At 40.2% G+C, this 20,058-nt stretch overlaps 1 protein-coding gene across 1 annotated transcript in view; it reads left to right on the forward strand.

Annotated features, from left to right (window-relative positions):
- Window positions 1–1,032: 1,032 nt before the first annotated feature.
- The window catches only part of PKD1L3 (polycystin 1 like 3, transient receptor potential channel interacting), a 79,048-nt gene continuing 60,022 nt past the window's right edge, over window positions 1,033–20,058 (forward strand). The window contains 6 exon segments of the mRNA XM_042917916.1: window positions 1,033–1,224; window positions 1,226–1,331; window positions 2,826–2,945; window positions 3,708–3,792; window positions 14,507–14,612; window positions 18,386–18,517. Of these exon segments, the coding sequence (XP_042773850.1) occupies window positions 1,033–1,224; window positions 1,226–1,331; window positions 2,826–2,945; window positions 3,708–3,792; window positions 14,507–14,612; window positions 18,386–18,517 (741 nt within the window).

A 20,058-nucleotide genomic window follows, 5' to 3' on the forward strand; every position in this document is an offset into this window, starting at 1 on the left:
TTGTTATATCTTTTTTCCCCTAACTAGACTGTACACGTTCTGAAAGTAGAGACCATACCATATTTATCTTTTGATTACTGCAGTGTTTTTCAGACTGAGGGAGGTGTATTCTTGGAGTATACACTTAAGAGAATTGTTGATACTAGTATCTTTCCATAATGATTTTTAAAGATAGTATAAGCATTTAGGCCATTTGGATAACCAACTGAACCCTGAAACCTACCATGCTATGTCAGTGCCCACAGTTATTTGTATTTGTTATCACATTTTGGTGCCAAGAAAGAAAACTGGCTAAACTAAATGATAGATGTGCCACAGGTGCAAAACAAATGACATGCTGTATGAACAAAGGTTTTTCAGCAAGCTAAATAAAGTGGTGAGAGAACTGATTTTTCCCTACAGCATGAAATAGCTTGTGTGCCAAATCAAAAGAACCTGTGTGGTCATAAGCCAGTACAGTTGTTATGTCAGGTAACTGTTTAGTTCAGCACGTTTTCATTTCATTAGTTTTCAGTTCTGTTTGTATTAATTTGTATTCATTCGTTCATGGTTGTGTAAGAGCTTTAGCATATAGTTTATGCCTGGTTTTATGGCTGAATGTATTTAAAAAACAAAATACAATAACTTAGACACAGCCTGGGGGTCTGCCAGAATGGTTTCCTTTTAAAAAACCACACAATACTTTTCTCAATTTTTAGCAACTCTGACTTACATATTCATCTTCTTCTCCTTTCCAGCTTAGGCTTAGCAAGTAATTAGCTAAAAGCGTATCTGGTTGTGTAGACACAGGTGGTGGTGCCCTATAAAGACTCGTCACTTTATTGATCTTTGCTGTTTGTTTTCAGCTTATAGGAACTCCACCTGGGTTCTTAAATTAAAAACACACAAAACATCTTTTATCTCCTTGACTAATTATTCCCTATTCCTAAAAGAATAATACTAACAAATATGACTAACCCACTAAGAACATTTTTAAAGGACCAGGCAGCTGCTGAGCCCCTGCACTGTTGTTGCTCATAGTTCACAGAGAAAATGTTCTTAAGAGGAAGAATCTGGCTTTGGTTATATGTCAGAACAGGTATCATTCTAGGAAGTGAGCTAAATAGCCCAGAGCAACATGGTAAAAATAATTGTTATCAGCTTAACAAGTTTCACTGTAGCTTTGAGGAAGCAGAAAACTGCTGTGTCCAGGGAGGACACCTTGCTTACACTTGGAACCGGGAAGGTTCGGGATCTTTTCTGGGACTTTCTAGAAGAAAGGAGTAAGTGGTGGATTGGACAAAATCTCATGCTGCTGGGAAAACATCAAGAAGAAAAACAACCCAGGTAAGGCTTTGAGACTCAGCATGTACGAAGGACACTTCCTTGGGGCACCTGGGTGGCTCAGTCAGTTAAGCATCTGACTTGGTTTCAGCTCAGGTCATGATCTCACAGTTCATGAGTTGGAGCCCCACATCAGGCTTGGTGCTGACAGTGTAGAGCCTGCTTGGGATCCTCTCTCTCTGCCCCTTCCCTGCTCATGCTTGCTTTCACTCTCTCTCTCTCACTCACTCACTCACTCAAAATAAATCAATAAGGTTAAAAAAAAAATGAAGGGAACTTCCTTACTTTGACTCTGGAATAGGAGTAAGAAAAAAATTTAAATCTTTCCACTTTTGTACACAGAAAATCTGTTGCTTTGCTTCATTACCACAGTTCTGAAATATTTACACTTTTGAGCTTCAGCCTTTGAATTGTCTGTGTAGCAAAGATGATGAGATTTTTTTTTTTTTAGTGTTTTATCAAAAGGTAACATACCTGATCTTTCACTACAAGTACTGTGCAAGTTTCTGAAGTGGGAAACCTTTTATGGCCCCTTTTTTCCTGGTAAATACTTCTTCATCACTCTTGGCTCCAAGTTTCCTAACTCAGAAACCAGGAGAGAAATTATTTGCCTGTTATCTGTCTTACAGAGATATTTTCAAAACCATGCACCATAATACTGTGATCTTACAGAAAAATCCAAGGTGCAATTATATCATCGTCGTCTTCATTGAAGTCTAGGTAAATTAATACTAAGCCTGGTGATAACACATAATATATGAAAAATCTATACTTTGTGGAGGTGAGGTGGAGAACAAAGGCAAAAGAAATACAGAAAATATTAAACTTCTTTATAAAACTTGCAGCCCAGTGACAAGTACTGCACTTGAGACAGGCTGAGTGACCTTCCTCCAGGAGGAACTGCTTCAGTGTCCTCCTTAACTGCTTCAATGTTAGTACTTGGCTAGAGGCAAAAGGCAAACTTAGCTCAACCTCCAGGATCCTGTAAGTCTTTAACATATAAAAATCCCTTTGGAAACTTCCTTTATCTCTACCCCCAACCCAAGATACATGTTAACAATCATCTTGCAAGCATATGGCCCACTGATACACATCTGAAGGGTCTCATGACTAAGGTCTTGATTGCTTGGAGACTTATTCTATCCCTAACCCCCTTCCGGTAGGTAGGTAGGGAGGTAGATAAAGTCAGTCACTCCTCATTATATCATGTATAATATATTATATATTATCGGTATGTAGTGAGTCACTCCTCTCAATACCCCAGCAGCTCTTTCTGCCTGTGGGTCCTGTCCCATGCTTTAATAAAATCACCTTTTTGGCACCAAAGTTGTCTCAAGAATTATTTCTTGACTGTTGGCTCCCGGACCCCAACAATACATAGTATCAGGGAGAAATCCTAAAGTTTCACCTATTGGAAGCTAGTAAAATTTGGTTTTCATATTTAATTTTTAAATAGGTTGACTTTGGAGTATGAGGATCTGTGTCTGGTCCTCCTTCAACAGATGTCGCGGCCAGCAGAGTCACAAAGCCCACCAGATGCACTTACATGTCCAGGAACTCCAACTGGATCTCATCAACAGTGCACTTGGGCTCACTGGGGCATTCTTTCAGTTGCCAGGCTGGTAAGTGATGAAGCCACATGCGGCCAAAGGCATAATTTCTGGAAACCTACAGTATGTTGGTTAAGGAGTCTGTTCCATGAAAGGTATATGCAAAGTGACATCTGAGGACTGAAAGAAAAACTAAAGAAAAAGGCTGACAAGTCCAGCTTGACAAGAAATGGTTTATTAAGGGGGAACCAGCCAAGAGGAGAATGTTTAAGAATAGGTGTGTTTTCAGGGCACCTGAGTGGCTTAGTCAGTTAAGCGTCCAACTCTTGATTTCAGCTCAGGTGGTGATCTCACAGTTCATGAGTTCAAGCCCAATGTCAGGCCACACACTGCTTGGGATTCTCTCTCTCTCCCTCTCTCTGTCCCTCCCTCACTTGTGCTCTCTTTCTTTCGTTCTCTCTCAAAAATAAGTACATATTAAAAAAATAAAAAGGATGGGTGTGTGCCCTAGTCCTGTCTCAGGGGCAGATAAAGGACATTATGCCCTGAGGTTTACTTAAGGGTGTGGTTAAACAAAAAGAAGGTTGGAGTGCTCTAGAAGGTTTCATGTCACAGAGTCTGTGAGTGATAGTCCATAGAATGGATATAGGGATTTTGATGATACTGATTAGATATTGATTTTCATGATACTGATTACAGTAAGTAACTGTTCATCTGGAATGACTTTCACATGCAGCCTACTCTGGTAGGTAGAGTTGTGCCTGATGTTGCCTTCATTTCTTGACTTGGGTGAAGTGTGGGAGAAAGTGTATGAGTAAACTCCCTTTTCCTCAGGTACCCTGAATCCATTCAGTGCTTGGGCTTCGGAAGGAAGACGAGAAAAGCTAAAGGAGGAAAATAGAGTATGGTGTAGGAAGATGTGAGGGTGAAGGGTGAGGAGGCTGTTGTTTATAGGTTTTTCTCAGGAGTAGGCCATGAAAATTGTGTGTGTGAATGTGAGTGTGTGGTTTTTCTTTGAATCAGCATTTTTCACGGTGTTACATACAGCATTCAGTCTTAAGTCTGTGAATTCTTGGAGACCTTACTATGCCTCCGAATCTGAGTAAAAATTTTATTCCACTTTAAAAAATGCAAATACATTCTTATTAAAATATGAAGCATCTTTGGGTGCTTCATAAAACAGAATATATTGCAATGTTTATCTATTACGAGAAAAATAAAAGATCACCGTCCTCAAATACTGGGTATTGAAAGGACCCAGTATTTCAAGTTGATAAATTTTTGGTTTCCAGCCTCTCATTCTCCACCCTTTCAAGCTCCCTGTGATATGCTTGTCCGATTTTGCTGTGATAGCATGCTGTTTTTGGCAAGGGCAAGGTTGTGAGGCGGGTCTCTGCGTACATCAAGTGGTCCTGTGTTTCACTGTCACAGATGGGAGTGATTGTGAACTGTTCTCCATCTTCACAGCAGGCTGTTTGGCCCAGCCCATCTCCACGATAGGAAAAGCAACACTTAACATAGCCTAAATGATGACAATTTTTCCGTCCTTTTTTCACTCTCCAAGATTTGAGTTTTTAGACATTTTCACTTACTCTTCATTTCGGAGTGAAATGCATTTCCTGATATTTATCACTCGTGTACTTGCCAGATATTACTGTTGTGAAATAGAGAATGTTTGTACAGAGGATAATCTGGGGCAAAAAGAATTCTAGGGGTGGGGTGCCTGAATGGCTCAGTCAGTTAAGCATCAGTCTTGAGTTCAAGCCCCATGTTGGGTGCCACGCTGGGCATGAAGCCTACTTAAATTAAAAAAAAAAAAAATTCTAGGGGCAACCTGGCTGAGTTGGTGGAGCATGAGACTCTTGATTTGGGGTTGTGAGTTCAAGCCCCATGTTGGGTGTAGAAATTACTTAAAGATAAAATGTTGAAAGAAAAATAACCAAAAAAAAAATTTTTTTTTAAAGAATTATATTCAATTATCTAAGCCAGCACTGCAAATTCGGAGCCTGCTTTCCCATAATCATATTAAATAAGTCTCTGCAGTTAGGAGCTCAGGCTTTCATGTCAGACCTCTGAGTTCATGTCATGATTCTGGAACTTTCCTGTTGTGGCACCTGGCAAGTCTTTCAAAGGATTGTTATGAGGACCAGTAAAATTATACAAGTAAAGTATTAGAATAGTGCCTGGCAGAATATTATAGTTCTTACTGCTAATATTGTGAAACTTCTGTTTTTTAGGCAAAGTGTGTTTTCTGCTTCTAGATGGCATCACATTCATGTCAAAGGTCATTGGAGATCCAATATTGCTAATTACTTTTATATATATATATATATATATATATATATATATATATATATATATATATATATTTTAATGTTTATTTATTTTTGAGAGAGAGACAGACAGACAGACCGTGAGTGGGGGAAGGGCAGAGAGAGGGAGACACAGAATCTGAAGCAGGCTCCAGGCTCTGAGCTGTCAGCGCAGAGCCTGGTGCAGGGCTCGAACTCACAGACAGCGAAATCATGACCTGAGCTGAAGTCGGATATTTAAACAACTGAGCCACCCAGGCGCCCCAACCTTTATATTTTTTTTAAGTTTACTTATTTATTTTGAGAGAGAGCACAAGTGGGGGGGGGACAGAGAGAAAGGGAGAGAGAGATGCAAAGCAGGCTCCCAGAGAATGCAGAGGCCAACGCAGGGCTTAAACTCAGAAAATGGCAAGATCATGATCTGAACCAAAATCAAGAGCAGGGGGTACTTAACCTACTGAGCCACCCAGGTGCCCCTGCTAATTACCTTTAAAACTAAAGTATTGACACATGTAATTGCTTAGAAGTATTCAGAAGTCACTACTGTTGCATTAGTGTTTATACATTTTATTGTGAACTTAAGGAGTGCCTCTTCCAAAATAATATGTTGGTGGGAAAAGTATTTATAAATTTGTTCCTTAACATTCAAAAAATAGAGAAATGCAAATTAAAACTGAGATACCATTTCCCACCTATCAGTTGGGCATGAATCCACAAACTTAACAACATATTCTGTTGGCAAGACTCTAGGAAAGTAGGTACTTTTGTACATTGCTAATGGAAATGCAATAAGATGGTTTCTAGGGAGAGGTATTTGGCAATCTCTAGCAAAATAGCATTGACATCTACCCCTTGACTGAGCCTTCCACCTGCTGGGAATCTATCCCAAAGTTACACTGGCAAAAATATAAAAAGGTACACACACGAGGCTATTCATTGTGGCTGTCTTTGTAATAGCAAAAAAATAGAAATAATCCATATACCCATCTAGGGGGGGTCCTGGTTGTAAAAAGAAATGAGGCATATCTCTATGTACTGCAGTGGGGTTACTTCTGGTTTTTTTGTTGTTTCGTTTTTGTTTTTGTGGAAAAAACCCTGCAGAAAATGTGTAATGTATTGCTAACTTTAAGAAAGAGGGTATCATGAATATATATGTGTATATACCAACACACACATCTGTATAAACATAATGGAAAAGCAAACAAAAACTAATGAAAATGATTACTTATAAGGTAGAGACTACTTAAAAATTTAAAGAAAAAATTTTTTCAAAGGACCTGACATACATAAACATAAGGCAACTCCAGATAAGGCAAATCTCCTTCTTCAATGAGAAGATTTAAAGACAATTATTTTGGGGTAAACTTGACTATATCATATCTAAGGATATAGGTGAAACAGTCAAATGTCTCATTTATTAACTTAGTACCTTGTTCTACAAAGGCATATTTATTTATTTTATAAAAATATTTCTGCACCTAACCTAGGGCTTGAACTCATGACCCTAAGATCCAGAGTCATGTGCTCTTCCAGCTGAGCCAGCCAGGCGCCCCTCTACAAAGGGATATTTAAAATCAGATGTTATATAAAGTAGTATATTAATTTAGGAGCACTGCTCTCTCAAAACTCGCATTTTATGACATAGCTTTATTGAAACTTTTCAAATGCGTCTTCAGCCTCAATGCTTTAATTACCATCAGGGTGATTTCGGTAAAGATTTAAGTTTTCAAAGTACACCATCTTTACTTTCATCTAATGCCATCACAAAACGCTTCTTCCCCAACTCACAAGTACCCATTTACAAAAGCAATTGGGGGTCACTGGGTGGCTCAGTTGGTTAAGCATCTGACTTTGGCTCAGGTCATGGTCTCACAGTTTGTGAGTTCGAGCCCTGTGTTGTGCTCTGCACTGACAGTGTGGGGCCTGCTTGGTATTCTCTCTCCCTCCCCTGTTCACACTCTCTGTCTCTCTCAAAATAAATAAAAATTTAAAAAACTAAAAAAACAAAAAACAAAAAAACCCCACACCGAACACCGAAAAACAAAATCATTTGGAAAAGCTGATTTTTACATTTGTTCTTTAGATAAATATTCATGTCTCTACAATGACAATTTCTAAATTGCTCTTTTAAGGGATACTTAGAGGGCTTGTTGACAAAGACATCTAAAACTTGAAGTTGGGGGTCATACCCCTAAGACTAAACACTAGATGCACTTTGAGTTGTCTCTTTTCCAGCCTTTTGGTCAGGTGTTCTCTATATAATCATTCCAGACTGGTATTGACTGAGGTCATTTCAGGCTAATGCATCTTTCCCAAATAGTATTTATTTTCAAAATTAAAAAATATGAGAAAGAACACTTCCTTCGTTTGAAACACTCTGCAAAGACTTTAGTTTTTTATTTTTAAATTTTTTTTTATATTTATTATTTTGAAAGAGAGCGAGATAGAGCACGAGCAGGGGAGGGCCAGAGAGGGAGACCCAGAATTCAAGGCAGGCTCCAGGCTGTGAGCTGTAAGCTCACAGGAACCGCAAGATCATGACCTGAGCTGAAGTCAGAGGCTTAACCAACTGAGCCACCCAGGTGCTCCTGCAAGGACTTTAAGAAGACTCTTTTTAGATGGAAAAATGTGGGAGAATACATTGTCCTTTATTTGGGCACATGTGAAAAAGAAGATGGCCAAAGGCCTATCAAGAAAATAAGTATATATAAAATTAGGGCAAAGATTGCAATAATAAGAGCAGACAATTTTCTCTTTTTCCCTTTGCCCCTCTCCCCTGCTCATGTTCTAATTAAAAAAATAAAAAATAAAAGAAGTGGGGGGCACCTGGGTGGCATAGTTGGTTGAACATCTGACTCTTGATTTTGGCTCAGGTCATGGTCCCAGGATCGTGGGGGTCGAGCCCCACACTGGGCTCTGTGCTGAGTATGGAGCCTGCTTAGGATTCTCTCTCCCTCTGCCCCCTCCTCCACTCGTGCTCTAATAATAATTTTAAAAAGACATTTAAAAAAAGATGAGACAAAACGCAAAGCAACAAATATTAATTGGGTACATGTTATGATGACATATTTCAGTATTAATTAATCTTGTATATCCTTTCAGGCACGAATTGATTTCACTACACATTACCTGAAGTCATTTTTTTCTTGGTATTGTGACTTTTCCTCTTGTCTTCTTGGGTCTCCAGCATAAATGAGAACTATTTCCATTTCTTTCATCTTGGTCTGAAAAGGCATCTATTTGGAAGCCAATGGAAAAGGTAATTTATAGTATATAGCTCTAGCTTTAAGTCTATAAAATAGTTGTTACTAGCACATATATGATAATCAAGACAACACAAAGATTTTATTTGTTTTTTAAGAACAATAACATAGGAATTCTCAAGGGGATCTTGTGCTCTGGAATAGTCACATCACCTTATACTATCCAATGTCCCCAAATGAGGTCCACCAAGTGGGTCAACACTAAGAAGATAGAATTAAGTTCACTTTATGAAATTACATTCTAGGCGCTCCTGGGTGGCTCAGTCAGTTAAGCGGCTTACTCTTGATTTCAGCTCATGTCATGATCTCCCAATTTGTGAATTCAAGCCCTGCATTGGGCTACACACTGACAGTGCAGAGCCTGCTTGGGATTCTCTCTCTTTCGCTCTCTCTGACCTCCCCGCCTTCAAAATAAATAAACTGGAAGAAAAAAGAATTACATTGTAAGCACAATATTCTCCTTGTGTTTTATAATTCCTATTGATAGAGAGATAGGAACTCAGTAGGTGAGCAATAATATTCTTGAATGTGCCTCATCGTGTACACTTCCTGTTTCTCACACACGCTGCCCAACATGGCTTGGCAAAACCACACAACCTCACTGACTATATGTCAACTGAAATTCGGATCATGAGCCTGGCAATCACACTGTATCCCGGGGGTTATTTATGCTTCTACTCTGAGAGGACTACTTCTCACTTCCTCCTCTACCTCCAATGACTAGGAAGTCCCTGATCCTCATTCTCAGGTCAGGTCATCACCTTGATTTCTGTTTCGAAAATAAAATAGAAGCAATTAAGAATCCTCTCCACAGACGCCTGCCACCAAATGTGTCCACTGAGCAGCAAGCATCTGCACCCACAGATGCTTGTCTTCTGTCCTGTTCCTGCAAGTTCCCCATACTCCTACCCACAGTGAATCCCTCTAGCTGCACGCTGGCTCAGATCAAGGACACTGTGCTGGCTGCTGTTTTTTCTATCTTAAGACAAAGCACCAATTCACACTGCCTCATGAATTACTGCCCCACTTCTTTCCTGATCTTGAGCAAAATTCCCCTAAAAATTGTCTAAACTTGCTATATCCAGTTCCTCTCTTGCTCTTTTTCCTTATTTTTAGGAAACAATTTTTTTTTCTAATTATGGAAAACAATGATAGAGTTTCAATGTCAAAATTATGAAACCAGGAAAAAACTAAATTCCATCTCTGTCCTTTCTACTCTATTCCTTCCCTCACCCAACATGGGCTCAAACTTACAACCCTGAGATCAAGAGTCACATGCTCTACCGACTGAGCCAGCCAGATGCCTCTCAGGGTCCTTTGAAATTTTTGTGTCACTTTTTTTTTTTTTACATGTGTTCCTATTAAATTTCATGTAAATGAGTCTAATTATTTGACTCTGAAAATATTTTTATAGTACAGTTTATCACATTTAAGTTTATTTTAATAATCTGTCATTTCTTATGTGCTTTCTGGTTCTAATGCTTCCTTGCTGTTTTCTTCTGTCTTTGTTGGACTTTTGTTCTTCAGGACTCTCGTTTTAATTGTTTACCTTCAAGGAGTTGTTCTTTTTGAAAACACATTCCTTCACCTGTGTTTGCCTAATTGCTGGGCTCAGGAATGAAAGTCTCTTTAGAAGCCCCCTCATGTGGTTAAAGGAATATAGCACATGTTAGTTTTTCTTCCCCACCCTCTATTCCTAGATTTTGTTAGTATAGTCTGTAGGTTTTATTCAGGTTATTGTTACATTGGGTTTTTAAAATCTATATTATATGATTTAAGAATATCTTTTTGGGGCTCCTGGATGGCTCAGTCGGCTAAGCATTTGACTTTAGCTCAGGTCATGATCTCACAGTTGGTGGATTCCAGCCCCATGTCTGCCCCTGCGCAGACCGCTCAGAGCCTGGAGCCTGCTTCAGTTTCTGTGCCTCCCTGTCTCTGCCCCTCCCTGATTCACACCCTGTGTGTCTCTCTCTCAAAGGAAAAAATAAATAAAATAAATAAATATATATATATATGTGTGTGTGTGTATATATATGTATTAAAAAAAAATTTTTTTAAGAATATTTTTTTAAGTAGTCTCTACACCTAATGTGGGGCTGCAACTTACAACCACAAGATCAAGAGTCACATGTTCTAGCGACTGAGCCAGACAGACACCCCAAGAATACCTTTAAAAAAAATTTTTTTTTAATGTTTATTTACTTTTGAGAGAGAGAGAGACAGAGCGTGAGTGAGGGAGGGGCACAGAGAGAGGGAGACACAGAATCTGAAGCAGGCTCCAGGCTTAAAGCTGTCAGCACAGAGTCTGACTCGGGCCTTGAACCCACGAACCACGAGATCACGACCTGAGCCAAAGTAAAACACTTAACCAACTAAGCCACCCAGGTGCCCCACCCCAAGAATCCTTTTTAAAAACTTTTAGCAAAGCAAGGTTTCTAACAGTTTAGAACTTATATCAATTTTAACTGGAGGTGTTTATGTCCAATCATTTTACACCATAACTTTATCCATCTTGAAATCTTAATTTTGTATCATCTCTATTCTAGTTGTTTTCACAAGATCCACTGGTGGAAATATTTTGGGAACTCATGAATAGTCAAAAAGTCTTTTCTTGTCCCTTCCCAATAAGCCATATTTTAGCAGGGTTTACAAGTTAAAACAGGGTCAGGTGCTCTAACAGAAGTCAAAATGGTAGCTTGAACAAAGTGGAAGTTGATTTCTCTCTTCACTTACATAGCAGTGTAAGTAAGCAGTCCAGGGCTGATAAGATGGCACCACAGTTTATAGGGCCCAAGCTCTTTCTGCCTTGTTCTGCTGTCAACTTGTAATTGAATATCGTGGTCTATAAAAGCTGTGTTAGCTCCTGCCTCGTGTTCACATTCTATCAAGTGGGAAGGGGAGAAGGGAAAGTGGGAAGCCTGATCATTTTCTTTAAGGGCACAGTCTAGAAATTGCACCAATTACTTCTTGTATCCCATTGGCCGGAACCTGATCACATGGCCATACTGCTGCAAGCAAGGAAGGCTGGGAAATGTAGTCCTTAATGGAGCTACTATGTTTCCCTGGAAGGAAGGCACGGTGGTGGAATAAGCAATAGTCTCTGCACTATAAGTAACATTTCCTTCCTCAGTCTTCCCCTCAAAACTCTGTACACATCATTCCCTTGTGTTTTGTCATTTAATGCTATAGTGGAAAAGACTACAGTTAGCCTTTTTTTTTTAAATAATAGGTAGCCTTTTTTCATCTTAGATTGTAAAATGTTTTAATCTGTGTAATACAGAAATTCTTTTAGCATGCATCTAGATCACTTTTCACTGATTTTGTCTAGAATGTGATGTTCTATATACACATTGTTCTTGGCTTGTGAAAATTTTATTCTCTGCCACCTATTTGTCACTTCTGTTTCATTAGTTCTGATTTTGTCCTTAAGAAATACCAGTTATCGGGGTACCTGGGTGGCTCAGTTAGTTGAGCATCAGACCCTTGACTTAGGATCAGGTCATGATCCCAGGTTCATGGCATCAATCCCCTCATCAGGCTCCACACTGAGCATGGAGACTGCTTAAGATTCTCTCTCTCAGGGTGCCTGGGTGGCTCAGTCGGTTAAAGCATCTGACTTCCAACTCAAAATTTGTGGGTTTGAGCCCCACAGTGCACTCTGTATTGACAGTGCAGAGCCTGCTTGGGATTTTTTCTCTCCCTCTCTCTCCCCCCCTCCCCTCAAATAAATAAACTTAAAAAAAAAAGATTCTGTCTCTTTCCCTCTGCCCCTCCCCTGCATGCATGTGTACATACACACACTCTCTTTCTCTTTATCTCAAAAACAAAAAAACAGTTATCCATGTGCTAAATTGCACGTTTCTGTCCTCCATATCTTTCCTGTCATTCTTTTAAATGAAAAGAATGGTTTTGTATGCTTTGCTCTGTTGCGTTCAGGGCAAACTCCTCACTTTTTTCCTCCGTCTCACTGTTTTGATTTTTCCAAGTCGGTTCTGTATTACCAGTGTGGATTTTAACTTTTCTGAAGCATTTTAGCTCTCTCGAAATCCTCCAGTATCATTTATTTCTCCTTTAATTTATCTCATTCTTGTGCATGTTAGCTTCACTTGGTTTATTTTTAAGACTTTCTGTTTATATTAAGGATGTTAACCAGCTTTGTGAAATATTTTTCTGGATTTTGCTGTTGATAATTTTCAGAGGCATATGTTCCTCTAAGTCCTCTGGATTCAATTCCCAGGGTCCAGAGTGACATTCATGGGCTTCTTTTTGTTGTTTTTTTCCTCATCTTTTTTTTTTAATGTTTATTTATTTTTGAGGTGGGGGGAGAGAGAGGAAGAGGGAACAGGGGAGGGGCAGAGAGAGGGGGAGAGAGGATCTGAAGCAGGCTCTTTGGGGACTGCAACAAGTGTCTGATGTGGGGCTCAAACTTACAAATCACGAGACCATGACCTGAGCCGAAGTTGGACACTCAACCGACTGAGCCACCTAGGTGCCCCAGTTTTTTCCTCATCTTTTAAGGCAAGGCCTGTCCAAGCACAGTGTTTGTCCATAGACCAAGAAACTGGATCACCCTTGGTTCAGCAGCTTGTTGACCCACCTAGTGGTCATAACCCCTTTCAGATCGCCACTTGAAGCACAGGATCAGTTGCTGGTTCCCCGTGAGCTGTTGAAGTAATGACCCTAATCCAAGGTGACATTTTTCTCAACCTTAAATACATTGCTTAGATTTTTACATCGTTCGATATTATTACACTCATTCTCCAGATGAGAGAGCTAGTAGGCTGTCATTTGTCAAGGCTTCATAGTTACAGTAAAAGGTAGACCAGGTCAAGAGCTCAGGTCTTTTGCCTCAGAATCCAGTTTCTAAATTTTTTTTAAAGTTTATTCATCTTGAGAGACAGCGAAAGGGGGGGTACAGAGAGAGAGGGAGAGTGAATCCCAAGTAGGCTTTGTGCTGTCACTGCAGAGCCTGATGTGGGACCCAAACCCATAAACGGTGAGATCATGCCTGACCTGAGCTGAAACCAAGAGTCATGTGCTTACCCGACTGAGCCACCAGGCACCCTCAGAATCCAGTTTCTTTCTTCTACTTTCCATACTGCATTCCTTGGTAGAAAAACATGGCAGTTAACATCTCAGAACTCTGTCCTCCCCCAGCAGTAGTGGCTACAATGATTCTGCTGCTAAATATACCAGTCCCATCAACAACAAAGGGAATGTTACAAAAAGAGATAGAGCAGGCTTGCTATAGCCAGATAAATTGTAATGGGTCTAGACAGGCATGCCTTGAAAGAGATCAACTTAAGTTAATAGCAAATAGCTATGTCGGTTTTTTAATGTTAATTTATTTTTGATAAATAAATCCCTGTGCAAAAGCAGGGGGTGGGGGTAGGGGGAGGGGTGGGTAGAGACAGAGAATCCAGAGCAGGCTCCAGGCTGTCAGCACAGAGCCTGACGAGCTCAAACTCACAAGCCTTGAGATCATGACCTGAGCCAAAGTCTGAGCCTTAACCAAATGAACCACCCAAGCATTCCTCAAATAGCCATGTTAACACACTGATAGTGTCTTCAGATTACGGTTTTCTTGCTGGAAAATGTGTAAAGGGAATGAAAGCGATAATGGTGATCTGGTGAAATGTTGTAAATGATCATTTTCTAGAAAAATCAGACTACAGCCATACCACCCTCAACATGGCCAATCTCATCTAAAAGTACCATAAGGAAAGAAAGAATGAGAGTGAGGGAAGGAGGGAGGAAAGATCAGAAAAATGCTCTGATTTATTAATAGAGCTCCTCCTTTTGCTAAAATTATGAATCATATATTTCTGCAGTAATATTTGTGTACTGGCAACTTCACAATTGCTCTGATTTAATGTTTTTATACAGAGAGCCTTTGGAAAAGAAGCAGAGATGAGACATTAGTGATTTGTGATGCTTCAGCTCTAGAATCCCAGCTTGTCTACAGAATTATCAACAGTAGGAAATGATCAGTTTGGTCTCCATATAAAATGATTTATACTGTTGTTCACCAAGAATGAAACATCCTTAAGTAAAATAGAAAGAGATACTTCTATCCTACACTTTTACTTGGACTCAACCTGCTTCTTTCTGTGGCAGCTGCTCACCCAGCAATGGCATGTCCCCACACTGCTGGTGCTAATCTTGTAAGTGCCTCCCTTGACAGTAGACACCTGGGGTTATCAATCTCTGTCTTTCCTGGTTCGTCCTGCCAGAATACTGCTCGGTCTCCCCGAGTTCTCTGGATGTAGTTTTCTGATAAGGAAAGTACTTACATGCAGGAAGGAACCAGGTTTAATGGGTGCTTTACCAACAACATTTTTAAAGCTTAGCTCTGGCTTTCATGTTGTTATAATTATCATTTGTTGGCTGGTTGTTTATTCCCTGCTTCATTCCAAAAAGGACTTGTGACATCTTACAAAAGGATATTGCAATGTCATAAAATTCAGATTGCTTTTTAAAAAGGAAAAAAATTTGAGTGAAAGGGAAATAAAAGTAGAAACTCTGCATAATCTATAAAAGTTCACATTCCAGAAATTTCTTCGCCTTCTTGCCTTTGTGTCCTATATAGAAACCTTTCAGTGGATGTCTAAATATAGATTTACTTTTGTTTGACCCACTGCCAAAAATAAGCTTTTCTAGCAGTATAAAAGAGAACAAGGATGAAGTAAAAATCCCTTAAGTCAACATTTTCTTTTCTTTTTTTATGTTTATTTATTTTTGAGAGACAGAGAGCACATGCACAAGTTGGGGAGTGGCTGAGAGAGAGGAAGACACAAAATCTGAAGCAGGATCCAGGCTGTCAGCACAGAGCCTGACGCGGGGCTTGAACCCACGAAACATGAGATCATGACCTGAGCCAAAGTCGGACACTTAACCAACTGAGCCACCCACGTGCCCCTTAAGTCAGTATTTTCCAAGCGGTGTTCTGCAGCACAGCAACCAACATTGCCTAAAACGTTTCCGGAAGGAAAGAAAACAAATGTTGCTGTCTGCAGGACTTCTCAGGGCCTTCCATATGGCCAAACCTAACCACTTCTGACCAGCTTCACCATTATCTTGCTGTAGTCTAAGCCTCCATCATCTCCCGGCTGCACTTTGCATCCACCTCCTGCTCATATCCCTGCTTCTACCCTCGGCCCTTTCCTGTCCGTGCTCAACACAGCAGTCACAGGAGTGAGGCTTTATAACCCAAGTCATGCTACTGTTCCTCAAAGCCCCCGCTGTCTTGGAAACACTGCCTTCATTTTCATTTGGTAAAATTGGCTTCAGCCTTTTCCTTTACGTACCTTTCAGTCCAAGACCCTGTGCCGTTCCATCAGCCCCTTTCCTTCACTACCCAGAGTCATGAGGCATGTCCTGTCTGTCACCTCGGTGCCTAGCAGCCGGCCTGCATCTGAAACACAGGCTGGGAAAGCTCCGGTGGAGATGACCTCAAGCCCCATAGTAGACTCCCTCCCGAGGTCTTTACTTCTCACCTATAAACATCGTTTCGGGGGGGCACCTGGGTGGCTCAGTCGGTTAAGCATCCAACATCGGCTCAGGTCACGATCTCACGGTCCGTGAGTTTGAGCCCCGCATCGGGCTCTGGGCTGATGGCTTGGAGCTTGGAGCCTGCTTCTGATTCTGTGTCTCCCTCTCTCTCTCTGCCCCTCCCCCGTTCATGCTCTGTCTCAAAAATAAATAAACGTTAAAAAAAAAAATTAAAAAAAAAAAACATCGTTTCATGAGGCATCTGATCAGGTAAATACGGAAAACTGAGGTCACCCTGGGTACCTTTGTGGCACTGTAAAAACATTCCTATTCTATTTTGTGATGTTGCAGGAACAGCCATGTGAGGAACAGGCCTAGTTCACCCATTACATCCGAGCAGAACTCTACCTAAGAGAGTAGAGAACTCTACCTTATGCTGATGCATAAGCACGTGTCCCGATCAAAAGCAAGCACTAAACAAGTCCACAGTGGGTTTTATACCCACTTCAGTATTTAATGTCTTATTTTTATTCAATACGATTATTTTTGGTGCTTCAGATGGGGGGGACGCTTTGTCCACCTGCCACAATTTTCCAGCCATGGCACACCCTTCCGGACTGTTATTCCTACTCACCACCTCAGTGCTCCTTTTCTTTTAGTTCCCTTTTTCCCCACAAACTTAAAAAAAAAAAAAAAAAAAAAAAAAGACAAAGCCACTTTGATAATGTTGAGTGAAGAAAATCATCCTTCTTCTCTCTCTCTCTTTTTTGTTTTTTTTTAAACACAAGCCCTACATACATGCCACCTGACATTTCCTTACTAAAAGGTAATCCTGTTTATGCTGGATCTGCTTTCAGTGGCAATTGAAACTACACATTCACTATTGTTGCGGTTAGCATTGTGCTCTCCTGGCAGAAAAACTGATCTACAGTGGCTTCAACAGAGAGGGTTTTGTTTCCCTTAAATAAAGAGAAGTCTGAAGTATAGCATACCCAAAAGGGCGTACAGATAAATTATTGGAAATATTCAGAGAATACCAGATCAATAGACAAAAGCTGATTGTACTTCTACACATCAGCAGTAGTTAGAAAATAAGATTTAAAAAAAAAAAAAAAAAAAAAAGAATAGCAAGTACCTAAGAGGAAATGTAACGAAAGATGGGCAAAACTTATATGAGGACAACTGTAAAGCCTTATTAAGAGCTAATGAAGAAAGGTGAAATGAATGGTGAGATCCACCATGGCTCAGCCCAGGTTCACACTGCTCTAAAACATCATATAAGGTGCCCTTGGTGTCCTTCCTGGCTGCAAGTAGAATGGCATTCGATAAGACCTTGACCTTCATTGGAAAACGTGAAGTTGCATGGCAGCTGGGTCTCACTCGTACCTTTATTCCTGCTCATTTACACCTTGGTCCCAAAGTATAATACCAAAACTGGGTGGTCCTCAATTCTAAGATCATTCTGTAACTGCTCCAACCCCCTATAAACCCTACGAATTAGGAATACCCCTATTCACTTGCATGGCCCACAAGGGCCAGATCATAACTGACTTTAACTGCTCTGACTCCTGAGCCTAGCAGCACCCAGTAGGCCCTTAATTATGACTTATTGAGGGGTGCTTGGGTGGCTCAGTCAGTTAAATGGCAGACTTTGGCTTAGTTCATGAATGATCTCATGGTTCATGAGTTCAAGCCCCATGTTGGGCTCTGTGCTGACAGCTTGGAGCCTGGACCCTGCTTTGGATTCTGTGTCTCCCTCTTACTCTCTGCCCCTCCCCCGCTCATGCTCTCACTCTCTAAACATTTTTTTAAAAAAGACTTAACTGAATACATGACTGAATTAAGCTGCAGTGGGCTGTTCTCTAGAAATTGCGTCAAGTAGTTGGTGTGAATAGATCATCTCAGTCAGGACTTCCAGTTCAAAAGCAGTGGCCTCTTAAAAGTTTTAAGACCATGTCCAGAGTTCTGGGTTTGTTTTCTCAGAATTTCTGCCTCCCACCTCCTGCCATGTGGAATTTCAAGCACCTGTGCTTCCCTCTTGAACATGAACTCTTGAATTGAGAGACAGGAACCAGCGGGAAACCTGAGGAAAGCATACTTCTGAATAGAAAAGTTCGTTTTCATTGTTTTGATTTCCATGTATCCCCCACTTTTGATCACGGCCATGAGATTTAAATTTCTCTTACAGATCTTATTCCCAGACCCATCTGTCCCTGTATTTATCATTGTAAGACCTAGGTATCTCTTTCCTCTATTGCATGGAAGAGGTGAACATTCTATGCATTTGCAGAAAAGCTTCTGAAAGTAGTAACTGTTAGGGGGAGCCTGTGATTCATTGAGCTTGTAATGTTACTGGAGGTCAATTCTTATTCAAACAAGGTCTGAAACTACTAAAGTGCAGCCATTTTCTAGAGATAATGTTGACAAAATCCTTCATTCTCAACAGGTCGCAGGTGAGCCAGCAGGGAGTTTGAACGAAGTGATTCATGGTTTGCAAAGTCACAGCAAACTACGGAGAGCTTGTGAGGTGCTCCAGAAACTGACGGCCTTTATGCCAGAATTTTCTAAGTCAGCTCAAGTAAGCAAGAGGGTGATCGGGAGGAAACGAGATATGAGAAAGGGGGAAGTGAAACAGACAAAATGTGTATAAAGTAGAAAATACGTAATCTAGAGATTGTGCCCTGTGCAGAATTTAGCCTTGTGAACCATTTTGTAGAGACCCAATTTAACATTCAGTCAGGGTATATTTACCTTTAAGTCTGAAGATTGCGGATAAATTGATCAGTAATGACCTTTTCAGATATGCTGTGTTTATTTTCTTTTGATCATTTATCAAGTTACTGTCTTTCTGATACATTTGTTAGACATAATGGGAGACAGAAATAGATCCACTCCTTGCCCGAGATAGAGCAGTTCAGCTTCGAAACAGACATGGGCCATCAGTGCCCCCGCAATGTTTACATTTGTTCCCTCCACATTTGCCAAGTTATTCCCAGTAATTATTCATGCCTGTCTCTACTCCCTACACATAAATAAATTAAGGGAATGAGATTCATGAGAATTTTCATTTTTTTCTTTTCCATGTCCTGTATTTTCAGATATCTGCGATAAGCATATATATACAATCTGTGCTGGTTTATTTGGGCTGGTTTATTTTTAATTACGGCAATAATACATGCTTGTTATTTAAAAATCTGAATTAAAGCATATAAACTTATAAAGCAATAGCCCTCACTGTCTTTATCCTTCTTGCTAATCCCATTCTCAGGATGTAATCACTATTATCAGATTTTTTTTTTTTTTAATTTACATCCAAATTAGTTAGCCTTTGGTGCAACAATGATTTCAGGAGTAGATTCCTTAGTGCCTCTTACCCATTTAGCCCATCCCCCTTCCCACACCCCCTCCAGGAACCCTCAGTTTGTTCTCCATATTTATGAGTCTCTTCTGTTTTGTGCCCCTCCCTGTTTTTATATTATTTTTGTTTCCCTTCCCTTATGTTCATCTGTTTTGTCTCTTAAAGTCCTCACATGAGTGAAGTCATATGATTTTTGTCTTTCTCTGACTAATTTCACTTAGCATAATACCCTCCAGTTCCATCCACGTAGTTGCAAATGGCAAGATTTCATTCTTTTTGATTGCCGAATAATACTCCATTGTGTGTATATATACCACATCTTCTTTATCTATTCATCCATGGATGGACATTTGGGCTCTTTCCATACTTTGGCTATTGTGGATAGTGCTGCTATAAACATGGGAGTGCATGTGTCCCTTCGATACACCTGTATCCCGTGGATAAATGCCTAGTAGTGCAGTTGCTGGGTCGTAGGGTAGTTCTATTTTTAGTTTTTTGAGGAACGTCCATACTGTTTTCCAGAGTGGCTGCACCAGCTTGCATTCCCATATTATCAGATTATTATTAATTTGCTCTACATAGCCTGCCAGATTTTTTCTATGTGTAAACAGGTTTGTTATTGTAACAAAAATGGCATTAAAGTATACACATTTTTTAGCTCCCCCCTTTTTAAAAATATTTCTAATGTTTATTTAGTTTTGAGAGAGAGCAGGAGAGGGGTAGAAACAGGGGGATGGGGGATCTGAAGCAGGCTCTGCACT

This window comes from Panthera leo, chromosome E2 (genome assembly GCF_018350215.1).
Source record: "Panthera leo isolate Ple1 chromosome E2, P.leo_Ple1_pat1.1, whole genome shotgun sequence".
Taxonomy (NCBI): domain Eukaryota; kingdom Metazoa; phylum Chordata; class Mammalia; order Carnivora; family Felidae; genus Panthera; species Panthera leo.